Here is a 26,193-nt window from a genome sequence, read left to right on the forward strand (position 1 = left end):
CCAGCTATCATACTACACAACAGGTCCAATTCAAGTGATCTGAGCCATTTCTGGGGAGTTTCATCCAGGAGAGCTAACAATGCTTCTTTGTCAAGCCTGCATACCTGATACATTCCAGCTTGACTGAGTGAAGCTGGAGACTGACAACAGAATCACGGCTCCTTGTCCTCCTTCCTCTCCAGCAATGGACAGCTCAGCTTCTGGAGGCCTCAGGGTGCTCCAGAGTAAGAGACACAGTAAGGAGGAGAAAGCTGCCTTGGAGAAAACTTCATATTGTTCTGCAGACTCAAGATTCCAAAGGCCTGACTGACTAAGAAAAGAGAGGAATCTACACAGAATCATAGATTTAGACCTAGAGGAGAATTTCATGAGCCACCTAGCCCAATCTCAGAACAGCAGACAGTCTATAAACCAATGATCTTTCCATTATATGCTTCTGTAGAATGTATATAAACTATACATATGTACACAAAGGACATATTGTATATATGATTATTATAAATAATCCATTATATGATAAATCTATTATAAATTAAAATGTTAGAATATATTATATATTTATAGATGTATACATAATTATAATATGCACACATAGATATTGTATATATTATTTTATATATTTTGTATGCATTTATTATATGTGTATATTATATATTCTTATTATATAAGTCTGTCTTTTGCCTCTTTTAGTATCCTGGTGCTTAGCATTGTGCCTAGCACATAGAAATGCTATATAAGAACATATAACACATTACATACAATATTCTAATATATAAATTATATGTCTAATATACAAATATAATATACACATGTAATCTATACATACTATGTGTGCAATAATGTTACATATATATTATTATAGATAATTTACTAATATTACAAGAAACATAATGCTATAACATATTACATATAATTATATAATAATTATATTACAGACATTAGATCTCTAATATATCTTCTTAGATAATAATATGGTCTATAGCTAATAATACATTATGATATATCTAATTTACATATATATAATATATAACCATAATTTTACGGAACATAGAGGTGAGAGGAGCATTAGAAAGCATTTAGTCCAATCACTTAATTTTACAGATGAGGAAACTGAGACCAAGGAAGGTATTAAGTGGCAGCCCTAAAGATGAAATTCATTCATTTCTCCACTGTCATGGTCCCTCCCTCTGGCAAGTCTAGGGTCCCCTGGAATACAAAGGCTGAGAAGGATGAAATAGAAAAGCCAGACTTCCTCTTCCCCACTGAGTTCTGGAGCATGAATTGTAGTAGCATCTCTAAAATTTTCTTTTCTGTGTCAAAGAATCAATAAGAAACTTATTTCTAACCAGCAGCAACTTCTGATATCTGCTTAGAAGTGACAGGGTACTAGTCCTGGTTAAATGATTATGGGATACCTAGAAAGATGCCATCAGCATCCATTTAATCAATACTATTTATTTCCAGAGAGAGAATTGATGAACTCTTGAGTAAAGATTGAAGAATACTTTCAATTTTATTTTTCTTATTTTTTAAAAAATGTGGCTAATATGGAAATATGTTTTGCATGATTTCACAAGTATAATTGATATATTACTTGTCTTCTCAATGGGTCGGGGAGGGGTTGGAGGAGGGAGAGAGTTTGGAAGTCAGTTTTTTTTTAAAAAAATGAATATTAAAAAAATTCTTGAAAAATCTATTTAATCATATAGCCATTTTTTTCCCAAAAATTTTAAGTAGGAGTAAGAATGTTAAGCAGCTATTTCTAGCCTTTATCTCCTACTACTCCCCTTCACATACTTGACATTAAAGCCAAATTGGACTACTCAGAATCCCTCATTCTTATCTTTTTTGGCTCCCATTCCTGGGTCTTTGCTCATACCATCTCCAGCGTGGGTTGGAATCCTTTCATGTCAGCCCAACAAAGTCCTTCCCTTCCTTCAGGGTCCACTTCAAATGCCTCTGCCACCAAGAAATGTTTGCTGACATCCTGATCCAGTTTCACATAATTATTTTCTCCTTAAAAGTTTTCCCTCATTTTATCTGATGCTATCCCTTTTCCATGTAATTCATTCTTCCTTGTGGCATAGATATTTGGGTATATATTTTATCCACTCTCTCCAAATAAATGGAAAGTTGCTTTAAAACAGCATTTTTTATTTCATCTTTGAATTCCTATAGAACAATGCTTTATGCATAAAATGTGCTTTAAAAATATTTGCAGAATGGCTAGCATGTAAATTCACTTCCAATTTTTTCATTATTGAGGTTTCATATTGTCTGCAGGTTAAATGAGACAGTGAGTCGGGATACATGTACCTAAATGGTACCTTGAAGTAGATTCTGTGGCCATAAATTAAGATCATAGCATCACAAAAATATATCTCCCAAGTGCTGTTTAAAACACCAAAGATCCTGAAAATATGAATGACCAAAGAAGCAGAGAGGAAAAAAATCTATAAAGGTTAAGAGGCTTGTACAGAGCTAGAAAAGATCTTTGAAATTATGCAGCCCTGGAGTTTTTAATGGTGGGTGCCCTGAGCCCCTGGGGTTCCTAGATAGACTTAAGGATCTCTGAATTTGGATGGGGGAAAAATATCGTTTGTTTCATTAGCCTCTGACTGAAGTTTAAATTTCCTTCAACTATGAATACAGACAATAAAAAGTAGGGGTCCATAGACTTCATCAGAAGGGATCTATGTCATAAAAAAAAAATCTTTAAAATTCCTGCTCTGGTCCAATCACCTCATTTTACAAATGAGGAAACTGAGGCCGAAAGAGGGAAAGAAAAGTGCCCAAGAACAAAAAAAGAACAGAGCCTAGATTTGAACCCAGGTCTTCTGGCAAATTATAATAATGATGATGATGATGATGATTATAGTAATAGTGATAGTGATAACAAGAACAATGATAGCTATCATATATAGGGTCCCAAAACTGTTAGTGCTGTCTTAAACTATAAAGCTAATTTAAAACTCTACTAGGACTTTTGGGATACCTTGTACATAAAGTTTATAAAGCACCTTTGATATATTATCTCAGAACCTCACAACCACCATATCAGATGGGTAATATCGACATTACTGAACCCATTTTTCAGATGAGAAAACTGAAGCCCAAAGTAGATCAGAGGACTGTGGTTAGACAGCTAATAGGTGTCAAAAAATATACTGGCAACAATGCAGAGAGGCAATGTTAATACATAGCTGTGTGCTCCTGAGAAAGTCACTTGAACCTCAGACAATTCTCCAGACCACTAAGTTGCAGATTAGCTGATTTGTTCTGGTACATGGAGTTTTCTCACTGGAAATTTCCTATACTAATGAAATCACAGGTAGGGGGTCAAAAAAAGATTAAATTCCTACGTAACTTTGTGAGGTCAGTGGGAATGGATATGGCTCTCCCACCCCAAGTGAGGGGAACTTAGTGGGGTGCTAGATGCCCCTATATGTTTCTCATACAGTTAACACTTTAACTCCTGCCCCTTAGATTGTAAATACTTTGAGAGCTCCTTTTTGTATCTTCAGTGCTTAGCTGGACTGACGGGCTGCTCTTTGTGTTCACATTATTCTACCACCAGGGGACCGAGGTGCGTGCTGGAGCCCTCACCCAAGGACATCCCTCCTCTTTACCCTGTCACCCTTGATTTCCTGGACCTGGACTTTCAAACAAAGGCTGAGGCAGTCATACATCATCGTCCTAGTGACCCATGGTTGAAATCTTGGACTTAAGGGGCAGCTGGGTGGCGCAGTGGATAGAGCACCAGGCCTGAAGTCAGGAGGACCGGAGTTCAAATCTGGTCTCAGGCACTTAACACTTCCTAGCTGTGTGACCCTGGCCAAGTCACTTAACCCCAGCCTCAGGGAAAAAAATAAATCTTGGACTTGGACCCTTCTCTTTTTTAGCTTCGACTTTCAATCAGTTACTGAATCTTTGCAATCTTCTACCTAAGCACAAGCTGGCACAGTGGATAGAGCATTGGGCCTGGAGGCAAGAAATCCTGAGTTCAAACCTCATCTCAGACACTCACTAGCTTGTGTGACCCTGAACAAGTCACTTAATCCATATCTGCCTCAGTTTCCTCAACTGTAAAAGGAGGATAATAATAGCATGTACCTCTCAGGGTTGTTGTAAGGAACAAATAACAAAATATTTACAAAAGTATTTGTCCCAGTTCCTGACACACAGTAGGCACTTAATAAATACTTATGATAACAATAACAATGATATTAACATTTATATAGTGCCTACTTCTCTTCTCTGTCTCCATAGCATCTCTTGCATCTGCCCCCTCCTTCCTATCCTATTCATACTGACACCACTTTTCTGTGCTCCTTCTCACTTTTCACTTTTAGTATAATGATTCTCAGCATGTAGCCCAAGTACCCAGAATTCTTTTAAGGAGTCAGCAAGGTCAAATTACTTTCATGATAATGCTAAAAGATTTTAGATTGAAGTATAGTAAATATTACTAAATATAATCCAGCCCAACAAAAGATTTATGGAGTCCTCACTAATGTTTAAAAAGACCATAGTAAGGTTGAGAATCACTGATCCATAGACTATCACAGTAACTTTCTAATTGGTCTCTGTGTTCTTAAGTTTCTGCCCTGTATCATTCATACAGCAGATCAAAAAAAATCTTACTATATAGAGTCTGTTCAAAATCACCAAGATCTTTCAAACACAATATAAATGTTGTAGTCTGGCATTCAAGACTTTATAATTTGGCTTAAATCTACCTTTCTGATCTTATTTCATACTTGTTCCATCACCTATTTTATATTCAAACCAAAGTGGTCTGCTAGCACTTAGTACAACACCTGGCACAACACATTCTCCAACCCCTCCTATTTTTTTATTTCCCTAAGCCATCCTCAGTACCTATATTACATTCCCCTTACATCTTAACCTACTGAAATCCTTTTCTTCCTTAAAGCCCTGCTCTAATGCCACCTCTTTCACTAATCCTTCTCTGTCCCTTCCTCTTTCTTCTCACACAATACTTTCATCCCCACCCCCAACTCCTCAGCAAAAGGGCTCTTTCTCCTTTTTCAAAAATTTATAAAACTCTGCACTCTTTACATTTATCTTATTTTAAAAATTTTATCAAGTACATTTGTGGATATTTTATCCCTTCCCTTTGTACCCTCATCAGACTGCCTATCTATCAACTGAGGGCAAGAATTAAAAAAAAAATATGCAATTAGAGACTAGCACTTGGTAAAGGTCTGTGACTTCATTAAAATTTTTGGTGAGACAATCAAATGATAAAGAACACAGAGTGCTATTCTTTGAAGTCAGGAAGCACCGAGTTCAAATCTAGTCAAAATCATTTATTAAGTGTGTAATTCTGGGCAAGTCATGTAACCTTATGCCTTGGTTTCATCATGACCTGTAAAATAGGAGACGGAGGGGTTGGTCTCTCCTTCTAAGATTCCTTTCAACTCTAAACTGATGAAGCTTCAGTAAGTTATTGACCTATAACTTAAGAGAATGGCCTAGAGCTAGCACTAAGGATCAAGTGATTTAGGGAAACAAAATTAGATAGTTATTTTGGAATCAAGAAAATCTGGTTTTAGTTTCCATCTCTTTATACTTGCACGCTGTGTGATCCTGGGCAGGAGGTGGGATTCTGAACTTCCTCATTAGCAAGTTTAAGATTCTAACCCACTAAGTAACACTGCCTTTCACCTAGTACACAGTAAGCATTAAATAAATGTTTTTTTAATTTCTACAATGTCAGCAAAGAGGGTTAAGATCTATGACCACAATAAGAGGATCCAAATCAGTTCCAATTGATCAGTAATGAACAGAACCAGCTACACTCAGTGAAAGAACATTGGGAAATGGATATAGCATTTACACACTTTCTGATATTGTTTGCTTGCATTTCTGTTTTTCTTCCTAGGTTATTTTTATTTTCTTTCTAAATCTGATTTTTTTGTGCAGCAAGGTAACTATAAATATGTATACATATATTGTAGTTACCATATACATTAACATATATAACATGTATTGGTCTACCTGCCATCTAGGGGAGGGGGTGGAGGGAAGGAGGGGAAAAGTTGGAACAGAACTTTTTGTATGGGCCAATGTTGAAAAATTACCCATGCATATGTTATGTCAATAAAAAGCTATATTAATAATAACAAAATATCTATGACCACTTGAACCCTACTAGGTCAGCATGGATGCCCAGTGTGTGAAGTAAAAGGCCAGAAATGCTGATTCCTTGAATGGCTTTTCCCAATTCTTGGTTCATTTGGCCAAGCTCATCAGCTTCTACCTGAAACCTAGAGTGGGAAGAAAAGTAAATGACAAGGCAGATCACAGACCTAACTCTTGCTCAGACTGGATGTAGAATCACTGAGGTTGGTCCTAAGGTACTCAGGTACCTTAGGTGGTTGAACGAGCCAATAGCTGAGAAAGCAATGATATCAACTGTTCCATGGCTTCATGAAAAGAGAGACTGGATGGAAAAGCTCTTGGCAGCCGTGAGATTTGCTCAAAAGAGAAGCTATGTTAGGCTGAGGTTGTGATTCCAAAAAGGAAGGGAAAAGGGGACCCCAAAGCCTCTAAATCCCTGAGTTTATAATTAACGTAAAAGCATCTTCTTTTTCCTGAACCAGAAATGCACGCCTCACCAGGGGAAGGGCACTGTGGTAACACAAAAATAACCCCCCAGTGGGTTTTTGATGTGCGGATCCTCTTTGTTTTTCTGAATTTTAATGAAGGGCTTTCCAGGCGGGAGGAGAGAAGTGCCCAGCCTTCCCTCTGGCCGAGGAGCTGAGCCCCGTTAGCTGGTTGCTGGGTTGCACGGGTCTGTTCTAAGCGGCATCTCCAAGAGGCAGGCAGACTCAGATGAGCTGCCTCAGTGGGAAATAGATTTAAAAAAAAATTAAAGAGCTTTCTCTTCAGAGAAAGAGCTTAGATTCAGCTCTAGATTTTGGCTCACTTTCGGAGAGCAGGCTTGTGGTTCTGGGTGGCTAGCAAGGGTGAGAGAAGGAAGTGTGACCTTTCTGAAAGGTTAAGGGTCTCTGCAGGTGAGGAGTGGGAAGGTTCAATTTTTCATGGAAGGCATGAGGAGGAAAAGAGAAGGGATAAGACGGGACCTTAGACATCCTAGGCATTTAATCATGTTTACCGACTTACGTCTGAATGGATGAACGAATCTTTCTGGCTGATGTCAAACGATAAATCAGGGGAAAGCATGTTAGGATTACTGGATAAAAGTGCTAAGAAGGATCCATTCTGGGGTCCATGGGACAACTGGTTTCCATGCTAGAGAAGCAAAAATCAGTCACTGATATAAATGCCACTTAAGTTGTCTTTTCCTAAGGATCACAGGGTCATACATTTAGAATGGGTGGGGATGTTAGAGCCATTAATTGCAATCCCTGCCCCTCCATCCCCTTACTTTATGGAAACTGAGGCAAAGAGAGGTAAAGTCCCAGAGTCACACAGTTTTTATATGTAGCAGGATCCAAACTCAGGGCTTCCTCTTCCCAGTGGGGAGGTTAGAGAATTCAAAAAAGCAAGAGCACATCTGGCTTTACCCATGACTCCCCAGAAGTGGTTACATTATTTAAATTTGAACTGCATATTTCCATTGGGATGTAACCAAAGACCACATTTTACATAACTGTAACTTTGAAAAGTACCAATTCAAATATGAGACCATTTCCAAGGATTTATTATTTGCATTAATTGAGCCCTACTGGTAACAATGTCTTTGCCAACATCATCAACTGAGTAGTAGAATGCTCTGTTCAGGGTTGTATCTGGGGCAGTTCCCACCTTGTCCCTAACCCCACGAACATTTCATTTGTGGTCTAATGTTTCCCTCAGAGCACACATAAATATTCGTATCACAAAATATTCGATATAAAAATCTGGGCTCCTGCCAGCATTCGACTTTCTTTAGTTTCAGGCATTTTGTCCGAAAAAAAAACAGTGATTATTATGTACAGGGGTGAAATGGGCTATAGTCCGGCCAAGGGTTCAGGTGTGCTTGGGCTGCCCAACGGGCTCTTCTTTCTCTGACTGTCCAAGATCCCACTCGGTGAGAAGCTCTGAAGACACTTCGGTGTAGAGGTGATCCCAGTCCCAGCTGACGTCATCCTGCCAAGAGGGGCACCACCAGGTGAGACAAGAGCCCCTCCACCTTCCATCTCAACCAACCTCTCATGCCCATGAACCAGCAGCCGAGCCTGCACCAGGGCAAGCTGGGATGGTGGCTGGAACCGAAGGCATCTAACCAGCTGTCGGAGCACAGAGCAGGGAGGAGGGGGCACTTGGATGAGGCAATGCCATTTTTAATCCTCATGTCAGGCAAGTGGCTTTATAGGGTTCAGGCTTATTAACATACATACAATTTAGAGCTGGATAATGATGAGTTAGTTCCTAAGGACCTCCCTCCACCCCCTACAAAGCTCAGTCAAAGTCCCCCAACCATCACTGGCAGCACACTCTCCACTATTTATGTCCTGGACCCTGAAGAAGCTTGCCTCCATTTAGCACTAAGGAGAAAATATTCTATATTACTATGCTTCCTGGTATGGGGTATTCTAGCAACATAAAACAAGAGCTTTTGAGGACTATGAATGAAGAAATATCAGTTGGAAGGGGTGCTAAATGCCACAAGGTCAAAAAAAATTTGGACCAATGTTTTCTATCTGAATTCTAAGAAATTCCAACTAACTTTCATTCTTCAGCCCTTTTCACCTCACCCCTTCCAACTCCCCCTTTTCTCAAGTCTTGTTCTCTTTGGAAAGGTTCCTGATTACTAAACAGACCTAAGCACAATGCATATCTTAAAAGTCCATCCTTCAGGGTCATCCTTAAAACCAAGGTCAAGGAGTGTAGACTTAGAGACTAGAAAATATTTTAAAAGGGGTAGGCATAGGGTTCTTGAAACTGACCAAGCACTTATTAAGTATTAATACTTTCCAGGATGAATAATCATTTGGTTAGATCATTTGGACTCAAACTGGTAATAGCTTCTCTGCAATTCCATAAATGGGTATATTGGGCACTTAGGAACCTCACTGGATGTCTCAAGGATCGCTGGGTATAAATGCCTCTAAATGTCCTAAGCTGTTCAGGAAAAAAGGCATCCTATCAATTCCTGTGCTACCATTATCTCTATACCTCTCGAACTTCATGCTCTGGAGCAAGGACTTTGGTGAGAAGTTTTAGATCAATCTCTCCATCCTGTGAATAGAAAAAAAAAATTCAACTGCCTTATTAGCCAATTTTTGCAAAATGGCAAGAGTCAAACTCAATACCTGAAAATTTGATGTTATAAACAGTTTACTCCCCAATCCAGTGCTAGAAAAATCTCCCACAAAAGAGTAGAGCTATGGGCTGACTATATGCCCTGTGAAATGGAGGAAACACCTTAATATTCCATGCAGTAGACACTGTTAGGGGAAAGTTGATAAGAGTATCCCAGATTAGAGCGAGGAAGGACTAACTTCATGAGGATAGAATGGACACTCTACCTATAGGGCAGAGTTGTACTGCCAAAGGTTCACAGGGCAAGATATGCTGGTGTCTGGTAAAATGTAAGGACCATAGGACTTAGATGGATAGAACGTTATAAGGATGTGACCCAAGAGGATGGAATTTGGGTCATGGACACTAGAGAACTTCTACTGTCATACAGGATGGCAGCAGTGGTGGGAAAAAAATGTTTGTTCCATCCAGTCATTCAAGGAACAGAGACAATTGATACAAAGCTGTGTTTTTTTGTTTGTTTGTTTGTTTTTTGTTTTTTTTTTTTTTTTGTCAAATAACATATGGGAAGAAACCATCCTACTCACTAGTGTCTGGAAGGCAGCGTACTTCATCAGGTCATTGTCTAAGTCACGATAAGTCATCACACGGTTTACTTGGATGCTGTTGAAGAATAACGAGAATATCAAGACCAGTTCATGGAAAGCCACTGTTCTACCAGCCAAGGGCACTCTCTTAACACCAAAGACAAGATGCGCACATTCAGATACAACAAAATAAAAATCTGAGGGATGAACCCCATTTCTGGAAATATCTGAGACCAATATTCTCTCAAGGAACCAAGGTCTCCATTTGCAAATGGCAAATAATTGGGAAAATGGACAATTCATCTTGTTCCTTTATATTTCTAGCTCAGTATCCAACCTCACTTCTCTTACCTGGGAGGGGCAGCCACCTTCAGAACAAAGTCTTCTTCCTGTACCTCTTCTAAATCTGGTATTACTGGAATATCTACGGGATGAGACAAACGTAGTTATGATGAGATGTGAAAAGGATTCCTGGCACTGATTCCCCTTTCCTGGTTATAAGGGCTCCAGCTGGGATTTGAGGGCCTCAGGAAACATCATGCCATTTTTTGCATTAGTCATAACAAACAACCTAGGATTGATGAAACTATCAAACATGTCAGCCTTTTATTGTGGCTTTCTTAGCATCCCTAATGGGACATCCGACACAGACATTAACACTAATATTCTCCTAACTGATACCATCTCATTGTGCACTCTGAAGTACTCCAATCTCCAAATCTTCAGAAATCAGAACTGTGAGGGACTCCAAGGTTAATGGAGAGATATGATGTGCTGCCAATAACAAATTAAACTCCGGAAGGATCATTGAAGATGTCATCCAAAAAGTGAGGAATCATAAAGCGAAGCAGGTGGATTATGCAATGAGAAAGGGATGGTTGAACTGCTTGAGTACTACTCGACTGTCCTGGCCCAAATGAAGATATCTAGGGTTGCCTACATTCTCTATGGAAGACTATGTAAAGGGAGGCAGAGAGGTGGCAGAGTAGAGAGAACACTAGGCTAGGAGTCAGGAAGCCCTGAATTCAATTCTGGCTTCAGCCACTTCCCAGCTGTATGCTTAAGCAAGTCACTTCCCTCCTCTCAGAGGCCTCAGTTTTCTCATCTGAACAAACAAAAATAGTAACAGCACTAATCTCTCAGGATTGTGGTAAGATTCAAAACAGGCTTACAAATGAGGCTTTAATGCAGAAAAGCATTTTGCAAACTTTAAAAAGTGCTATAGAGGCAGAGGTTCCTAACATGGCAGCCTTACTCCTGGCATGCCAAGGATCTCTGTCTAATGGAATCCTATTTCTGGTGCCCTTTTATCTCTCCCTTCACTTTTTATTAACTAGATTTTAACTTTACTTCCAAACCCCATAATAAACCTCTTTTATCAATCTAAAAAAAATAAATAAAAAGTGCTATAGAAATGCTACCAATTGCTATTGTATGAAGAAGCAGCATGGGAGGAGAAGGTATGGAAGGGTCTATCTGCAGTTGTGGAAGAAATATCAACACTAAAGAAAGCAGATCCATAGAAGTCTCTGACTATTGCTTACAGTCCAGGTCATCATCTAGCTAGGATGTCCTAATGCTCCAAGAGGTGCCTCTTCTTCCTCAGGTGGAGGGTGCTGAATGTTCAAGAGCAGTTTTTTCCCTTCACATGAGACATACACACATGCCACACATAGACAAAGACCGACAGATGGTAGAAGGGACAGAGACATGCAGAGAGGTGGAGAGAGAAACAGAGATGGATAGAAACTGAGAGATGGAGAAAGAGACAGAGGGAGATCTACAGAGAAACCAAAACAGACAGATAGGCAGAGATAGAGATAGGCAAAAAGACAGAAAAATGGACAGAGACTCAGAGATAGAAAGAGGGAGAGAGGGAGAGAAAATGACCACTAGTGAAATTCAACTACATCAAGCTTTTATTGTATGCAATGAAACAGAGAAATAACTAACCAGAGAAGAGATTAGTTGACATGATCAAGCAAGGTACCCTTCCTCTTAGGTTCTTTCTATAAGCTGAATTCAGCTTTATTTAAAAAAGAATATAATCATTCCAGGAGCATCTGGAAGACATTTTCAGACTATTCATTATTTAGACTTTGAGATTGTTCTAATCAAGCTTAGCTGGAACACACAAATGTCAGTTCCAAATCTGGTGTCTATTACTACTCCCAATTGTGGTATGTCAGAGCTAAGGGAGGGAGGGAGAGGCAGAGAAAGAGAGACAGAGACAGGGAGAGACACAGAGTCAGAGAGAGAGAGAGAGAGAGAGAGAGAGAGAGAGAGAGAGAGAGAGAGAGAGAGAGAGAGAGAGAGAGAGAGAGAGAGAGAGAGAAAGGGATAAAAAGACAGACAGACAGGCATAGAGACAGACAGAGAGAGAGATAAAGAGAGACAGATAGACAAAGTCAGAGAGAGAGGAAAAAGAGACAAAGACAGAGAAAAAGATAGGGACACAGAGACAGACACAGAGAGAGTCAGAGAGAATAGGAGAGAAGGGAAGGAGGGAGAGAGACAGAGAAACAGAGAGAGAGAGAGAGACAGAGAGAGAGAGACAGAGAGAGAGAGAGAGTTAAAAAGAGAGAGAGAGAAGAGAGAGAGGAGAGAGAGAGAGAAGAGAGAGAGGAGAGAGAGAGAAGAGAGAGAGAGAGAGAAGAGAGTTAGAGAGAGAAGACAGTTATAGAGAGAAGAGAGAGAGAGAAAGAGAGAGAGAAAAGAGAGAGAAAGATAGAGGAAAGAGAAAGAGGAGAGAAGAGAGAAAATAAAGCATGGAAAATGAGGTAAACAAAATATAAAATTAAAATAAAGACTAATAGGGACATTAAAAATATGAATATATAGCAGTTACAAAATAATTAAGCTATGTATACAATGACCTACATTTAGGAGGAGCAAAATTGTTTTTCAATGATCATGCAATATCCTTTATCTGACTGAGAATGAGGAATGACCGTTTGTACAGTCAGACTAAAGTGTTTAAAAAAACAAACAAACTGATTTGCTGTGTATAAGGCATGAGCATCAAGAGCTAGGTGCAAATTCTGTTTTTATGACTCTCCAGTAGCCACAACAGACTTTGAGGGCAGCACTGTCCTTAGAGCCAACAGGACTGTCTTGCTCAGGTACCATAGTAATGAAGAGGCTACTCTATACTCCATGGGTAATAAGCCATTTTTGGAAGGAGCCAGTAAGCTGTTGTTTAGTACTCCCAGACTGTACTGCTGCAGCCTGAGATGAATATTCAGGAGATGGAAAGTCAATCCTACCTGCTGAGTCTGGGGCTCAGGACAGGGTTTTCTGAAACTTCATTCTCCCTCTACAACTCTTCAATTTTAGGGTCTATCCTGTCAACTCTGTACAGCTTCTCACAGCTCTAAGGAGCAGAACTTCCACCCAATGTCCACTTTGTCCCTCTGCAGGCTCCCATCTTCATGTCTGCCCTCCTCCTCCAAATGTGCAGAAAGAGTGCAATGCTAGCCCATCTGTGACAGATCAGAGGTCGGCTCGGGCCTTGGCAAAGGGGCCATTCGGAGCTACACTGGTGGGCTGGCCACACAGTGGGATTTCTCTCTAATTGGCTGCCTGGTGCCCAGCAGAACCCAGCAAACTGCCTGAGTGGGACAGAGCCTGCAATGACAGCAAGGCCGAGACAAGCTGGAGCGTTCTGGTGCGGTGACAGCTTGAGCAATCTCAGCAGAGCTGGACAATCCAACTCCCCGGCTCCCGGTGGAACAGGTGGCTATGAAGCCATTTTCAACTCAGGCAAACTTCAAAGAACCTAAAAAATATGCTATTTCTGGTTCACAAGTCGTATGTATACAAAGGAAGAGATACTTAGAATTAAGGGTCCAGAAAAGGAAGCTACATATGAGGACTGTTATACAATCACCTATGCTAAATGATGACCCGGCACCTCCAGAAACTGACCCAGAATGTTACTGACAGTTATTTGCTGCCAATGTTATTTGAGACCCAAAGGGTGTTATTTAGCATTTTAAAATTAAAAAAAAAAAAATAGACAACTCTGACAGATGTAATGACATGTAATGAAATGTAATGTAAAGACATGTAATATTCTTTGTTGTTTAGTCATTTTTAGTTGTGACCCCCCCCTTCAGGGTTTTCTTGGCAGAGATACTAGAATGGTTTGCTAGTTTTTTTTTCCTGAGGCTGGGGTTAAGTGACTTGCCCAGGGTCACACAGCTAGGAAGTGTTAAGTGTCTGAGACCAGATTTGAACTCGGGTCCTCCTGAATTCAGGGCTGGTACTCTCTCCACTGTGCCACCTAGCTGCCCAGTTTGCTATTTTCTTCTCCAGTTCACTTTACAGATGAGAAAACTAAGGCAAACAGTGAATGGCTTCTCCAGATCACACCACTAGAAGTGTCTTATTGTTAACTAAAGTCTTCCTCAAAGGCTTCAGTGTGGAAGAAGGCCTGGATTCCTTGAAAGCGACCTGACAAGACCCACCATTACACAAAATACAAGGTACAGGCCCAGTGACCAGCTATATACATATGGCTATATGCCTGGAACCAATCTAGTTAAGCTTAAGTAGAGAGTCTGCTGGTCCTGGAATTAGGAGCATGTGAGTTCAACTCCAATGTCAGACATTTATTGTGTGACCCTGGGAAAGTCACTGTCTGCCTCAGCTTCCTCATCTGTAAAAAGGATACTTCCCAGGGTTATTTTAAGGGCCAAATAAGATAATATTTGTAAAATGTTATGCACATTTTAAAATGATAAATGTCAGTTATTGCTACAAATGTTATTAGAAAGGCCACAAGATAATGGATTTTTTCAGTCAGAGCAACTTTCAAGAGAGTGTCTTGAGTCAGTGAAGAAGGCATCCTTCCACCTAAAAGGGGGAAGGGCAGGGCAGAAGTATTCATTCATTAAGAACTTACTATGTGCCAGGCATTTTTGCTAAAGGCTTTACAACAAACCTGGGAGATGGGTGCTATTCTTGGCCTATTTTACAGATAAGGAAGTTGAGGCAGACAGAGGCCAAATAATTTTCCCAGAATCACTCAGCTGGTTTTTTTTTTTCATTTTTTAAATATAGCTTTTTATTTACAAGATATATGCATGGGTAATTTTTCAGCATTGACAATTGCCAAGCCTTTTGTTCCATTTTCCCCTCCTTACCTTCCTCCCCAGATGGCAGGTTTACCAATACATGTTAAATATGTTAAAGGGTAAGTTAAATAATACATACATATATATATATATATATATACACACACACACACACACACACACACACACACACACACACACGTCCAAACAGTTGTTTTGCTGTACAAAAAGAATCAGACTTTGAAACAGTGTACAATTAGCCTGTGAAGGAAATCCGAAATGCAGGTAGACAAAAATAGAGGGATTGGGAATTCTATGTAGTGGTTCATAGTCATCTCCCAGAGTTCCTTCACTGGGTGTAGCTGAGTTCATTACTGCTCTATTGGAACAGATTTGGTTCATCTCATTGTTGGAGAGGGCCACATCCATCAGAACTGATCATTGTATAGTCTTATTGTTGCTATGTACGATAATCTCCTCGTCCTGCTCATCTCACTCAGCATCAGTTGATGTAAGTCTCTCCAAGCCTCTCTATATTCATCCTGTTGGTCATTTCTTACAGAACAATAATATTCCATAACATTCATATACCACAATTTACTCAGCCATTCTCCAGTTGATGGGCATTCACTCAGTTTCCAGTTTCTGGCCATTACAAAGAAGGCTGCCACAAACATTCTTGCACATACAGGCCCCTTTCCCTCCTTTAAGATCTCTTTGGGATATAAGCCCAGGAGTAACACTGCTGGATCAAAGGTTATGCACAGTTTGATAACTCTGAGCCTAGCTCCAAATCATTCTCCAGAATGTCAGCCAGTGTTTTGAGGCCAGATTTGAACTGAGATATTCCTGATTCGGAGCACAGTGTTCTACAGTGCCACCTGACTACTAACGACAACCTTTATATAGTGCTTCTATGTATGTGCCAGGAACTGTACTAAGTAAGTACTTTTATTATCTCCTTTGATCTTTACAACAACCCTGGGAGGTGGGTGCTATAAGTGCCCCCATTTTACACATGAGGAAACTGAGGTAAACAGCCATCAAAGTGACTTGCCCACAGAGACGCATCTAATAAGGATCTAAGTCCAGATTTGAATACTCAGGTCTTCCTGATTCCAGCTCAGGACTCTAGCCTACTGTACCACCTAGCTGGCTAAACTATATACACTTTCTGTATAACTCTGGGCAAACCACTTAATCTCTGAGTATCATAGGCAACTATGGATATAAAATGAAGAGAAGAAGAGGAAGACTTGAGTTGGCAGTCTCCTCACCTGATACTGCCTTACACCATTTGAATTGCAGGTTCTGTCCTTATCTTTAATGAAACATCCCTCAGTGCCAAGGGTGGCCTCCCCAACTTCCCATCCAAAATCTCCATTCCTTATTATTTAGGGAGTGCCTAAAGACCCCTCCCTATTATTTTTGGGTGATACCAGGCTGTGGGCCCTTTCGGGAGGGGGGTGTTTCAGTGGCTGAAGGGCGCAGCTTCATTTACTATGCCTTATTAAACTTGGACCCATAGAGCAGAAGGTGCCCAGGTGATCTCAACAGCCACAGAGGGATATACCTTAAATATAAAGACAATTAACAAAGAAAGCCCCTTGGTTGCAATTAACAAAAATGACTCCCAATTCTTTGAGCTAAATTGCCATTTTCCTTTAGCTACGATGGCTTTTCTTTTTCCTTGTCTTTGTTCTTTGTGGCTGCCAGCCTCCATTCCCCCCCCCCCTCCTCCTGTGGTCACAGATTGTGATGCCATAAGCACAGAATTCAGATTAATGATTTGATAATGATGGATTTACATAGAGAGCATCCTTCACTCAGGAAGATTCCCAAATAGTCTATGGAGTAGAGATACTGTTAGGAAAGCAGCGTGGACTGGCACAGAGCTACCTCTGGAAGAGGAGGAAAAAGCTTGATTTCCTTTCATTTCCTTGTTTCCCAGTCTCTTCAAAATATAACATGTTAGGGCAGAAGAGGAAGAGGAATCCAGTCTGCAAGTGAACTGTTTTGGGGGAGGAAGGTATGAACAGCACTCTTGGAACTGAAAACTGGCCAGAATTCTGACATTAGTACTTCGTGTCATCTCTTACGACATTGTCCAAACATTGTCATTCTCCTTGTCCAAATTCCCTAAGCAGTGCTCCTTGAATACAAATATTCATTCTTCATTCTTTTTAGCTAATTTACAGACTTTCCCCCCTTATTTTGCTGCTGTATCTGCAACATACACAGCCAGTAGGGGGTAGTAAACCCATTCTCAGAGGGGGAATGCCTAAAAACCACCCACTGACCAATATTTAATGAGCACCTACTATGGGCAAGGGTCTATTAGGGCTCTACAAACAGCTAAGAAATAATCCTTGACCTTGAGACACTTATAGTCTACTTGAGAGGATGTAATATGTGCATATAAAAAGCTAACAATATTACAAAAACATGAAATGCTTCAAGCATTTGCATGCTGTTTTCATGCAGAGGTCATTTTAATATTCTTTGCATCATTTCAATTTCAGTGTATATGTACCTGTTCCCAAACGTTTCTTAAGTAGCATTCTTTAAAAGAGAGAAGCAAGAGCTCTCTATGGATGCTTTCTGGAAATCTTCTTCTATTAGAATTACCTTGGCTTTAATTGCTAGATAATTTGTTTCTCAAAACCTAATATGAGAAGCTAGCTTTATCCTTTCCATACCATATCTAAGAAAATAAGATACCATGGCAAAGGCTCAGCACTAGCATTTCAATTTAGACCTTTTGACTCTTTTTTTCCTTTAGCACCCCCGCCCTGGACACGGATCTTATGCTGAGTAATGTATTGCCCTATGAGGGATGACATTTTGGTTGCCAAGAAGAAAGTTCCCCAGTGGTCCCCTAGGTAGCCCATGCTTTAGCCCAATGCATGAAGCAGGAATGCTTTGTGCTATTCCTGACTCCCCCTTTTCCCTTTCCCTTGCATCATTTGTACACAGAGTTCTCCCAGGCATCCTCTATAAGTGGGATGCTTTGCAATACCTGGTAGGAAAAAGACTAAACTTGTGATTATACTAGCATAGGGAACTCCATCTACTAATGTAGGTCAGAATCTTCTATGCAGCTTAACAGGGATGTCTATAACAGAGGGCAATGTTACCTAGCTTCATGCAACTGAGAAATACTTAACAAAATAAATGAAACTGTGATAGAACATAGACAACATTTTAGTAGACCTGTTTTTATTCTTGCTGGACACTCCTGGCCTGTATTATGATACATAATAATACAATATTAATCTTCCTGAATAAGTAGCTATTGAGACAATTGGTAGGATGTTTGCTTATTGGGAAAGTGATACTAATGTTAGCATTTATATAGCACTTTAAGATTTTATAAAGTTAAACAGAATAAGCATTTATATAGTGTCTATTCTATGCAAGGTACTGTCCTCACAACCCTGTGCTATTATTATTCCCAATGGTACAATCAAGGAAACTGAGGCAAACAGAGGTTTAATAATTTGCTCAGGGCTACACAGCTGGTAAATGTCTGAGGCCAGGTGTGAAATAAATGACTCCAGGTCCAGAACTGTATCTATGAACCACTTCTAAACTGTATCTATGAGCCTTCTAAAAATATTATCTGATTTCTTCCTTATAACAGCCTTGTTAGAAGAATGCTATTATTAACCTCACTTTACAGATTAAGAAACTGAGGCAGATAAACATTAACTTACCTGCCAGGTGAGGTAAAAATCAGACATTTAGTAAGTGTCTAAAGCTATATTTGAATTCAGGTCTCCTGACTCCACAGGTTCAGGGCTTTGTTTATGACGTGGCTTAGCAGGGATCTCTGCTCAGATTGGACCAGATGATCTCTACAATCCTTTCCAGGTCCAAATCTATCATCTTAGGACCTCTAAGGGGTAATTTCAGCTTGAGGATTCTGATCCTCTCACACCCAGGTCTGTGTGCATGCTCGATTGATTCTGACTCACCTTTCTCTACTCTTTCTCTTGTATCTCTGATGTACCTTGCACAGTTTTGAAATTAGAGGCATAGAATTTTGTATTTCAAAGGGGCAAAGTACAAGGCTAAAATAATTGTTAAGAATCAAATTAAAGGACTAGACTCTTCAAATGGGGTAAGTTTATCAAGAAAGGTAGTCTGTAGATGTTAGGAAGCATTACCTTGTTTTCTTTCTGACACAGTGTGACATAGATCTGCAGGTCATGCCAATTAAATGCCCAAGAGAAGATGATGGTGGGTCTTAAAAGATGGTGGGCTGCCATTCATGTCAATTATTATATGATGTTATATTTATATTACATTATCATTACAGTAAAGTAATACTCTGCAAAGTTCCAGAAGTCATTCTAGCTTATGAAATTGAAATGTTAATTGTAGTTTTTTTAATGACTCTTAATTTTCCTTTCCAAATTGGCTTGCAATGACTGCTATGTGATATATTTTGTGATGTCCTGAATTAAAGATTCACTTGTCTTTTGGTATTGGTGAAACAGAAAGAGATATCCTCAAGCCATTAGCAAGTTTGCAAGGAACACACATTGAGAATTCTCTGTGTAATCTATTATGGAGAGAAAACCTAAGTCATTTTGCAAGGAAAAAAACCAACCAAAAGCTACATTTTTGTCTGGCTTCTAAGCCACAGCCCAGGTAAATGTCTTTCAGGAGAGGATCTGGCTTATTATACTATGTCCCTCCAGGTTTGCCTCTTTTGTTGACTGATTGTGGTTAGCAGTTTCAGAATGAAATTTCCTTGTAGGATGTGTGGATACCATTATTTGTTTGGTCAGAGAGGGCTATTTGAGAGCTTTTTCTTTTCTATTCTTCATCCTGATTCTTTACCAAAGGGTAAGAGTAGATAACAGGCCCATCTCTGATCACTTAGGGATCTGTGTTTCCCTCCGTGAGTTTTAGCTGAGTTGTAGCCTCAGTGAAAGTATGAGCACAGAAAAAACTTCTCTATCACTTGCTTTACTAAGCTCTGACCATTAGGAAAAATCTTCCCATAGACATATATTTTATCTGATCATATCTAATTTCTTTTTGAATGATAAAGCAAGCTGATAGTCCATACCATATCCAAGCATCTTTCTACTGGTTTGTTCATACACAATAAACCAAAGGTTTATTATTAAATGCTAGAAATTTTTCATAAAAAAAAGAGTAGGATTTAGAAATAATGCTTAGGGCCACCCCAAAAAGGTTTGATAAAGTTGGATACCTGACTAACTCTGCCTCACAAGTCAATAGTTATCAATAGGATGAAATTGGAAGAGCCCCCATAGCTGAAAAACAAAAGGAAATAACTTCTATTATTGGAGAAGGAGAAGATAACTTCAAACCAACGATCATTATAATTTTTCTCTGCTGCTACAAAACTTTGTTTTACTGAATGCTGTTACCTTCCGCATCACGTATGGGGAATTTTAAACAGCCAAATGGAAGAAGGTCTGATTGAAGATGAAGTTAAGTGAAAGAAATTGGTCTCATTTAGCACATGACAGGATTCATCTGTGTTCCCAAGTCCACTGAGGTAGCATCATGGGCGTTTCATATTCATGAGCTGCTGCGACACTGTGTCCCCTCATTTACAAAGAGCCGTGTTCAGCAAATTCCGTCCCTGTGGACACTCCATGCATTTCATGGTCTTGTCAGAAAGACATCAAACACTCCAGTAACCAAATACCAGAAAATGGCTTTAATTAGTGGATCTCAATCGTATAAATAATTTTTTTCCTAAGTTGAAAAATGGAAAATTAAAAAAAAAGAAAGAAAGAAAAGTGGAAAATGATAGGCAACAGGCTTCAAAAACCTGAAGGAACAAGGGAAAGAGGCAGACCCTGTGGAACAGAAAAACAAGCTCGAGGTCTCTTGGAAGCCTGACACAGTCCCCGGTGCAATCGCTGAATCAGAGAACAAGGTGGAGGATGTGTGTGCAAAAACAGCTCTCTGGGCACCTGGCAAGTCCATTTTATGAAGGCACATCCCTAGTGATTTCAATTGATTATAGTTGATTCCAGCTTGCCCATCACTAACAAAGGGAGAGAGGACTAGGAAGCCCCCACTGGGGCAGGGCAGGCACAACAATAGGACCTTAGAAAACTGAGAAGAGAAAGTATAAGGTGGGTCATAAAATTCATTGAGAAGGTTGCTGGAGAGGCTGGGCTCACAGGTCCCCTAGGGCCAGTGATCATGAAATATAAGAGAAATTCTAGGACATACCACCACAATGAGGGTGGCTAACCACCAGTGGAAGGTACACTGAAGGTCTTCTATATATTAAAATGCCAAACAGTGTTTTTATTATTACTGTTAGAGGAAAGACAAAGATCATAGATGGGCAGAGAAAGATCAAAATAAGTGGCTAATTCGAGCATGCACTTCAAGCTGTGACAAACTCCCTCACCTAAAAATAGATTGGAGAAGGGGCTTTTTAGTTGGGTTAGGTTTCTGAGTTAAGTGAGACTCTGGTCCATTCGATTTGGGATTTGTGAGATCCCCTGGCACAGAGTAGAGATTTTCTGAGAAGGTAATAGCACAAAATATTAAACTACTAATGCTGGAGACTGGGGGTTGATCACAATGACCATATATGGACGACATTCACCCCTACTCTATTCATTCCTAGTTACACATTCAGTCACTAAAAATTCTGTCAGAATCAACATTAAGGTTAATTTAACAGGAATGATCTTCCCAAACTAATCAAAATTTGGAGTGATGAAAGATCTAGTGAAGTTTTGCTGAATTAGGAAACCCAGATGGCAGGAGTTTTAACCATCCATCTAAGACAGAGGGTCAAAGAATTGATCAATGCTGCTCCTAAGAGTGACCTCTGTGACATTAAGGGAATGCTGATACTTAACTTTATTGAAGAAATTCATGCTAACAATGATTGATGAAAATGAACACCAACTAACAACTGTAGAAAACAGTTCTACAAGAACATAATCTCTCAGATTTTTCATTAGTATCAACTTCTTGTTTTATTATATATATATATTTTTTTCTCTGAAGATACACTAAAGACAAATAGGGATAAAGGAACTGAAGATATGAGAAATGGTGCGTGTGGCCCTGTGTGTGTAGAAAGGGGTAATGTTGGTCAGAAGAAATAGCAATGGGAGAATGCTCTTCAATAAGGCCAGAGAGAAGTGATATGGCATTAATGTAACAGAGAAAGAGCCTTCTCAGAACCTCCTGTGGAAGTATGTTAGAGACCCAAGCATATCTGATTCTATTTCATCCTCTTCATGTTACATTGAAAAAAAAAAAAAAAACAAGACAAACTACATTTCTTTTATGCTAAATCCTTAGGTTTTGTATTTTTTTCCTTATATATATTTATTAAAAAAAAAATTTGCCTTTGATCGGTGCAACCCGTGACATCCCCACATACAGAATGCTTCTGAGAAGTTCCCTCTGCACAAGGCCACTGCTGGTGACAGTCAGCCGGTTTTGATCACAGCCATCCCGAATCGGATTTTCATAAGATAGATGAGGAGTCTTACTGCTGCTCTCTCTCATATCAGATGAGAAACAGAGGGGGAGGGGGAGAACGGGTCCTGAGGGAACTGCGCAACAATCAAGAGCTCTGTGGTTCTTTCTCTGTCCCTCCACTGCTGCAATTTTCAAAGGAGTTTGCCTGAGGCAGTTTTAAATGATGGTGTCTCAATTCTGTAATCATCTTTCAAGAGCTTTTTCTTAAAGGGTCTTTTAGGTAAACCCAGTCCGTCAACTACACTTATGGACTCAGCAATCATATTCCCAATATGAATCCCTTGGCTTGTGTATATATAGATATGTATATGTATGTATATATGCATATATACATGCATGTAGTACATATATGTGCATTTGTAAAAAGCAAGTGAAATTCAAAGATGGAAGAAACCTATCTGGCCACACTCAGTTCATCCCTTACCCAGCATAAGAAATTGTGGGTAATACTGCTTATTCCCTAGTGTTTTGCCAAGTACAGGTTTTAATTTCTGAAGTGGAGAGACACTCCTTACAAACTAATCTCCATGTATGTTGCGTCTCATTGAAAAGACTTTTCTAACCAAGGGCAACTGTAAGTTACGTCCTAAACCATAGTGTGAGGTGATTTAATAGACAGAGGCAACTCTAGATGCACAAATGTGCCTGTCTCTTCCCATCTAATCTCAGTGATATCTAAATTCCTGGTAGATGGAAGAATACACTTGCAAAATTCAAACTAAAAGATAATGGAATATTATCTATTAACGATGATAATATTTGCCACCAATTCCAGGTCATGGCTCTCTTTTTTGGTCTTACCCATAGCCCATTCTAAGCACCCCTCAAATATCACTTATCTTTCTTCTGCTTCTTTCTTTACTGCAAAACACAGTATGACCCCACACAATTGTTATTAGAAAGAGGCATGTTTACAACTCTGAACCCCAACTCCTTTCTAGACAAATCATTAAATGCCTAGGTACTGTGTTGTTTCCCCAGGAAACTGTTCTCCATACCAGAAACTCGTGAGCAATCAGGGCTTCTCTTTATGTGATATATGCAATCAATCCGAGTATTCCCTTTACATGGGCTTCCACCAGATGGGACAGTAGCAAGAACATGGAGACAGATACAGAATCAGGCAGAACTAAGTAGGTTTAGCCCCATATTGTCCTTATTCTGTCCTCCACATTCAACTGGACCAGAACCAGAGCTGGTATAGAATAAATAACTTGATCTCTGTAATGATCTCAGAAAGATTTAACTCTTTTACTTTCATCAAGTGCTAATGTTAGGCAATTTGTAATTTATCACTTTCTTCCAAATGGACTTCAGCATGACAGAATGCTGACAGTGCTTCCCTTTTTCATGCTCCTGGAGGAAGGTTAACACAACCTGCTCCCAATTAAAACACACACACACACACACACACACACACACACACACACACACACACACACGCTCCAAGCAATGATATCTTTTAGTAATGAGTGAGCATTCTCAAGACTCCAAACCAGGTTTCAATTTTCCTATTCATCTCTTCATAAGGGGGAAGGAAACGCAAGCAGATTACTTGAATGAATTAGCATGAGGGGAAAATTCCTTACAAAGAAAGTCGATTCATAGATAACTGTCACTGTCAGTGAGGTATCAATAGTAGCACAAAGGGCTTCCCATGAATGTGGAAGGTCTTCTATCATTATTCTCTCTCTCTCTCTCTCTCTCTCTCTCTCTCTCTCTCTCTCTCTCTCTCTCTCTCTCTCTCTCTCTCTCTCTCCCCCCCCTCCCTCCCTCCCTCTTTTCTCTCTATCTGCTTCTCTGTCTCTCTCTATCTGCTTCTCTGTCTCTCTCTGTCTGTCTGTCTCTCTGTTTGTGTCTCTGTCTCTCTCTGTCTCTCTCTCTCTGTCTCTGTCTCTCTGTCTCTGTCTCTCTCTCTCTCTCTCTCTCTCTCTCTCTCTCTCTCTCTCTCTCTCTCTCTCTCTCTCTCTCTCTCTCTCTCTCTCTCCCCCTCCCTCCCTCCCTCTTTTCTCTCTATCTGCTTCTCTGTCTCTCTCTATCTGCTTCTCTGTCTCTCTCTGTCTGTCTGTCTCTCTGTTTGTGTCTCTGTCTCTGTCTCTCTCTGACTCTCTCTAACTAGCTACTATGGGTTCAACCATCACCTCTATGAAATGACTCTTAGATCTCCTAATCTCAGTATCTTTTCTTTACCCCAGTCCTGAACCTCACCAATTGCCTCTTCATTCTTTCTGTTTTGGGCCATCTCACATTTGACAGGCCCAAAATAAAACTCAATCTTTTTACCACTCCAAACCATCCGCTTTTCCAAATATCTTTCTTTCTATGGAAGGTCTGCCAACCTTTAATTTACTCAGGTTAACAGTTTCAAAGTCCTTCTCAACTCTTCCCTACAATTCACCACATCCAAGTCTTGTTCTTTCTGTCTTTCCTATATATCTCCCAAATGTCTTCCACTATCTATACACACAATTATCACCTTTCTGCCTGCCCTCATCACCTCTCACTTTTCACAGGTTTTTGATTGGTCTTCCAAGCTCCAGCCTCCCTCCTCTAATGCATCCTCTCACTGTAGCCAAAATGCTGTTCTTATATATAGTTCCAACTATAGCATTCCCTAGCTCCTAAAGCTCCATTCATTTCTTCCTCTTGCTTTTAGGAGTTCTTAACCTGGGGACTGTGAACTTGTTTCTTTTCTTTTCTTTTTTTTAAAGTTACCTATTCTTTTATAATTTTATTATTTATAATTTATATATAAGTATTTAGAATATTCTTTTATACATTCATTTAAACATAATAGATTTCTTTTTTAACCTATAGATTTTTATTTAATGCATTTAAAAACATTATTCTGGGAAGGTATTGCCAAACTGACAAAGACAATTCATAATATAAACAAGTCAAGACCTCTGTGCTAGGATAAAATATGAAGGCCTCTTCTGGATTTCTAAGGTCCTTTGCCACCTATATTTTGAGGTTTCAATCTACCTCTTGGGGGCTATTCTACATTACTTTCTTTGTCTCATTCCAAGTTCCGGCCAAATCAGACTGTCTGATATTTCATATAAATCATATGACATCTCCTGATTCTGGCTTTGAGGAGGTTGTCCCCAATCCTAGAATTCACTTCTTCCTCACCTCTGGTTTATAGAATCTCCAGCTTTTTTCAAAGCTCAGTTTCCAGCCTGAACATCATTCTCAACTTCTCACTCAATATTTATAAAATGCAAAGCATGTAATGTAAAATTACATGCTTAGGAAATACCAAGATAAATAAAGTATGATTACATCAGGTCACAGAAGAAACATGGAATAAAAAGTTGAGTAGAATGAATGCTGGGCTTGGCATCTGGTAAATTAGGGTTCAAATTCTGTGTCTAATACATAAAACCTATTATATAACATTTAATCACCACAAACTACTCTCTAAAATGATCAGTTATAAGTCCTTTGTGATAAACATAGCTTCTATAGCAACAAAATCACAAGTCCTTAATATATGTGTATGTACACATATATATGTATATAGATATTTCAGTTTATATTATATAAATCTTCACAGAGTAAGGTTATTCTCAATCTCCTTTTCTCCACTGCTTCTTTCATTTTTTTTTCTTTCATTCTCTGATGGTATACCTAGTATTTGATAGACAGTTTATAGCTTCTCTAGGATTTGCATGGCCTGTCTTCATATGTTATACCCAATTTTTGGGACACCTTAAAAAATGATAATTGCTAGAATTTACATAGCTCTTGAAGATTTGTAAAGCAGTTAACATATGTTAACT

At 39.4% G+C, this 26,193-nt stretch overlaps 1 protein-coding gene across 2 annotated transcripts in view; it reads right to left on the reverse strand.

The window, feature by feature from the left end:
- Positions 1-7,672: 7,672 nt before the first annotated feature.
- Positions 7,673-26,193, reverse strand: part of IFT43 (intraflagellar transport 43) — a 117,057-nt gene continuing 98,536 nt past the window's right edge. For both annotated transcript variants that reach the window (XM_074289950.1, XM_074289951.1), the window contains exons 6-9: positions 10,176-10,248; positions 9,825-9,900; positions 9,151-9,213; positions 7,673-8,121 (exon numbers count right to left, since the gene is read on the reverse strand). In XM_074289950.1, the coding sequence (XP_074146051.1) occupies positions 8,002-8,121; positions 9,151-9,213; positions 9,825-9,900; positions 10,176-10,248 (332 nt within the window). In that variant the 3' untranslated portion in view covers positions 7,673-8,001. The remainder of the gene's footprint in view (positions 8,122-9,150; positions 9,214-9,824; positions 9,901-10,175; positions 10,249-26,193) is intronic.

The sequence above is a fragment of the Sminthopsis crassicaudata genome, chromosome 2, assembly GCF_048593235.1.
Source record: "Sminthopsis crassicaudata isolate SCR6 chromosome 2, ASM4859323v1, whole genome shotgun sequence".
Taxonomy (NCBI): Eukaryota; Metazoa; Chordata; class Mammalia; order Dasyuromorphia; family Dasyuridae; genus Sminthopsis; species Sminthopsis crassicaudata.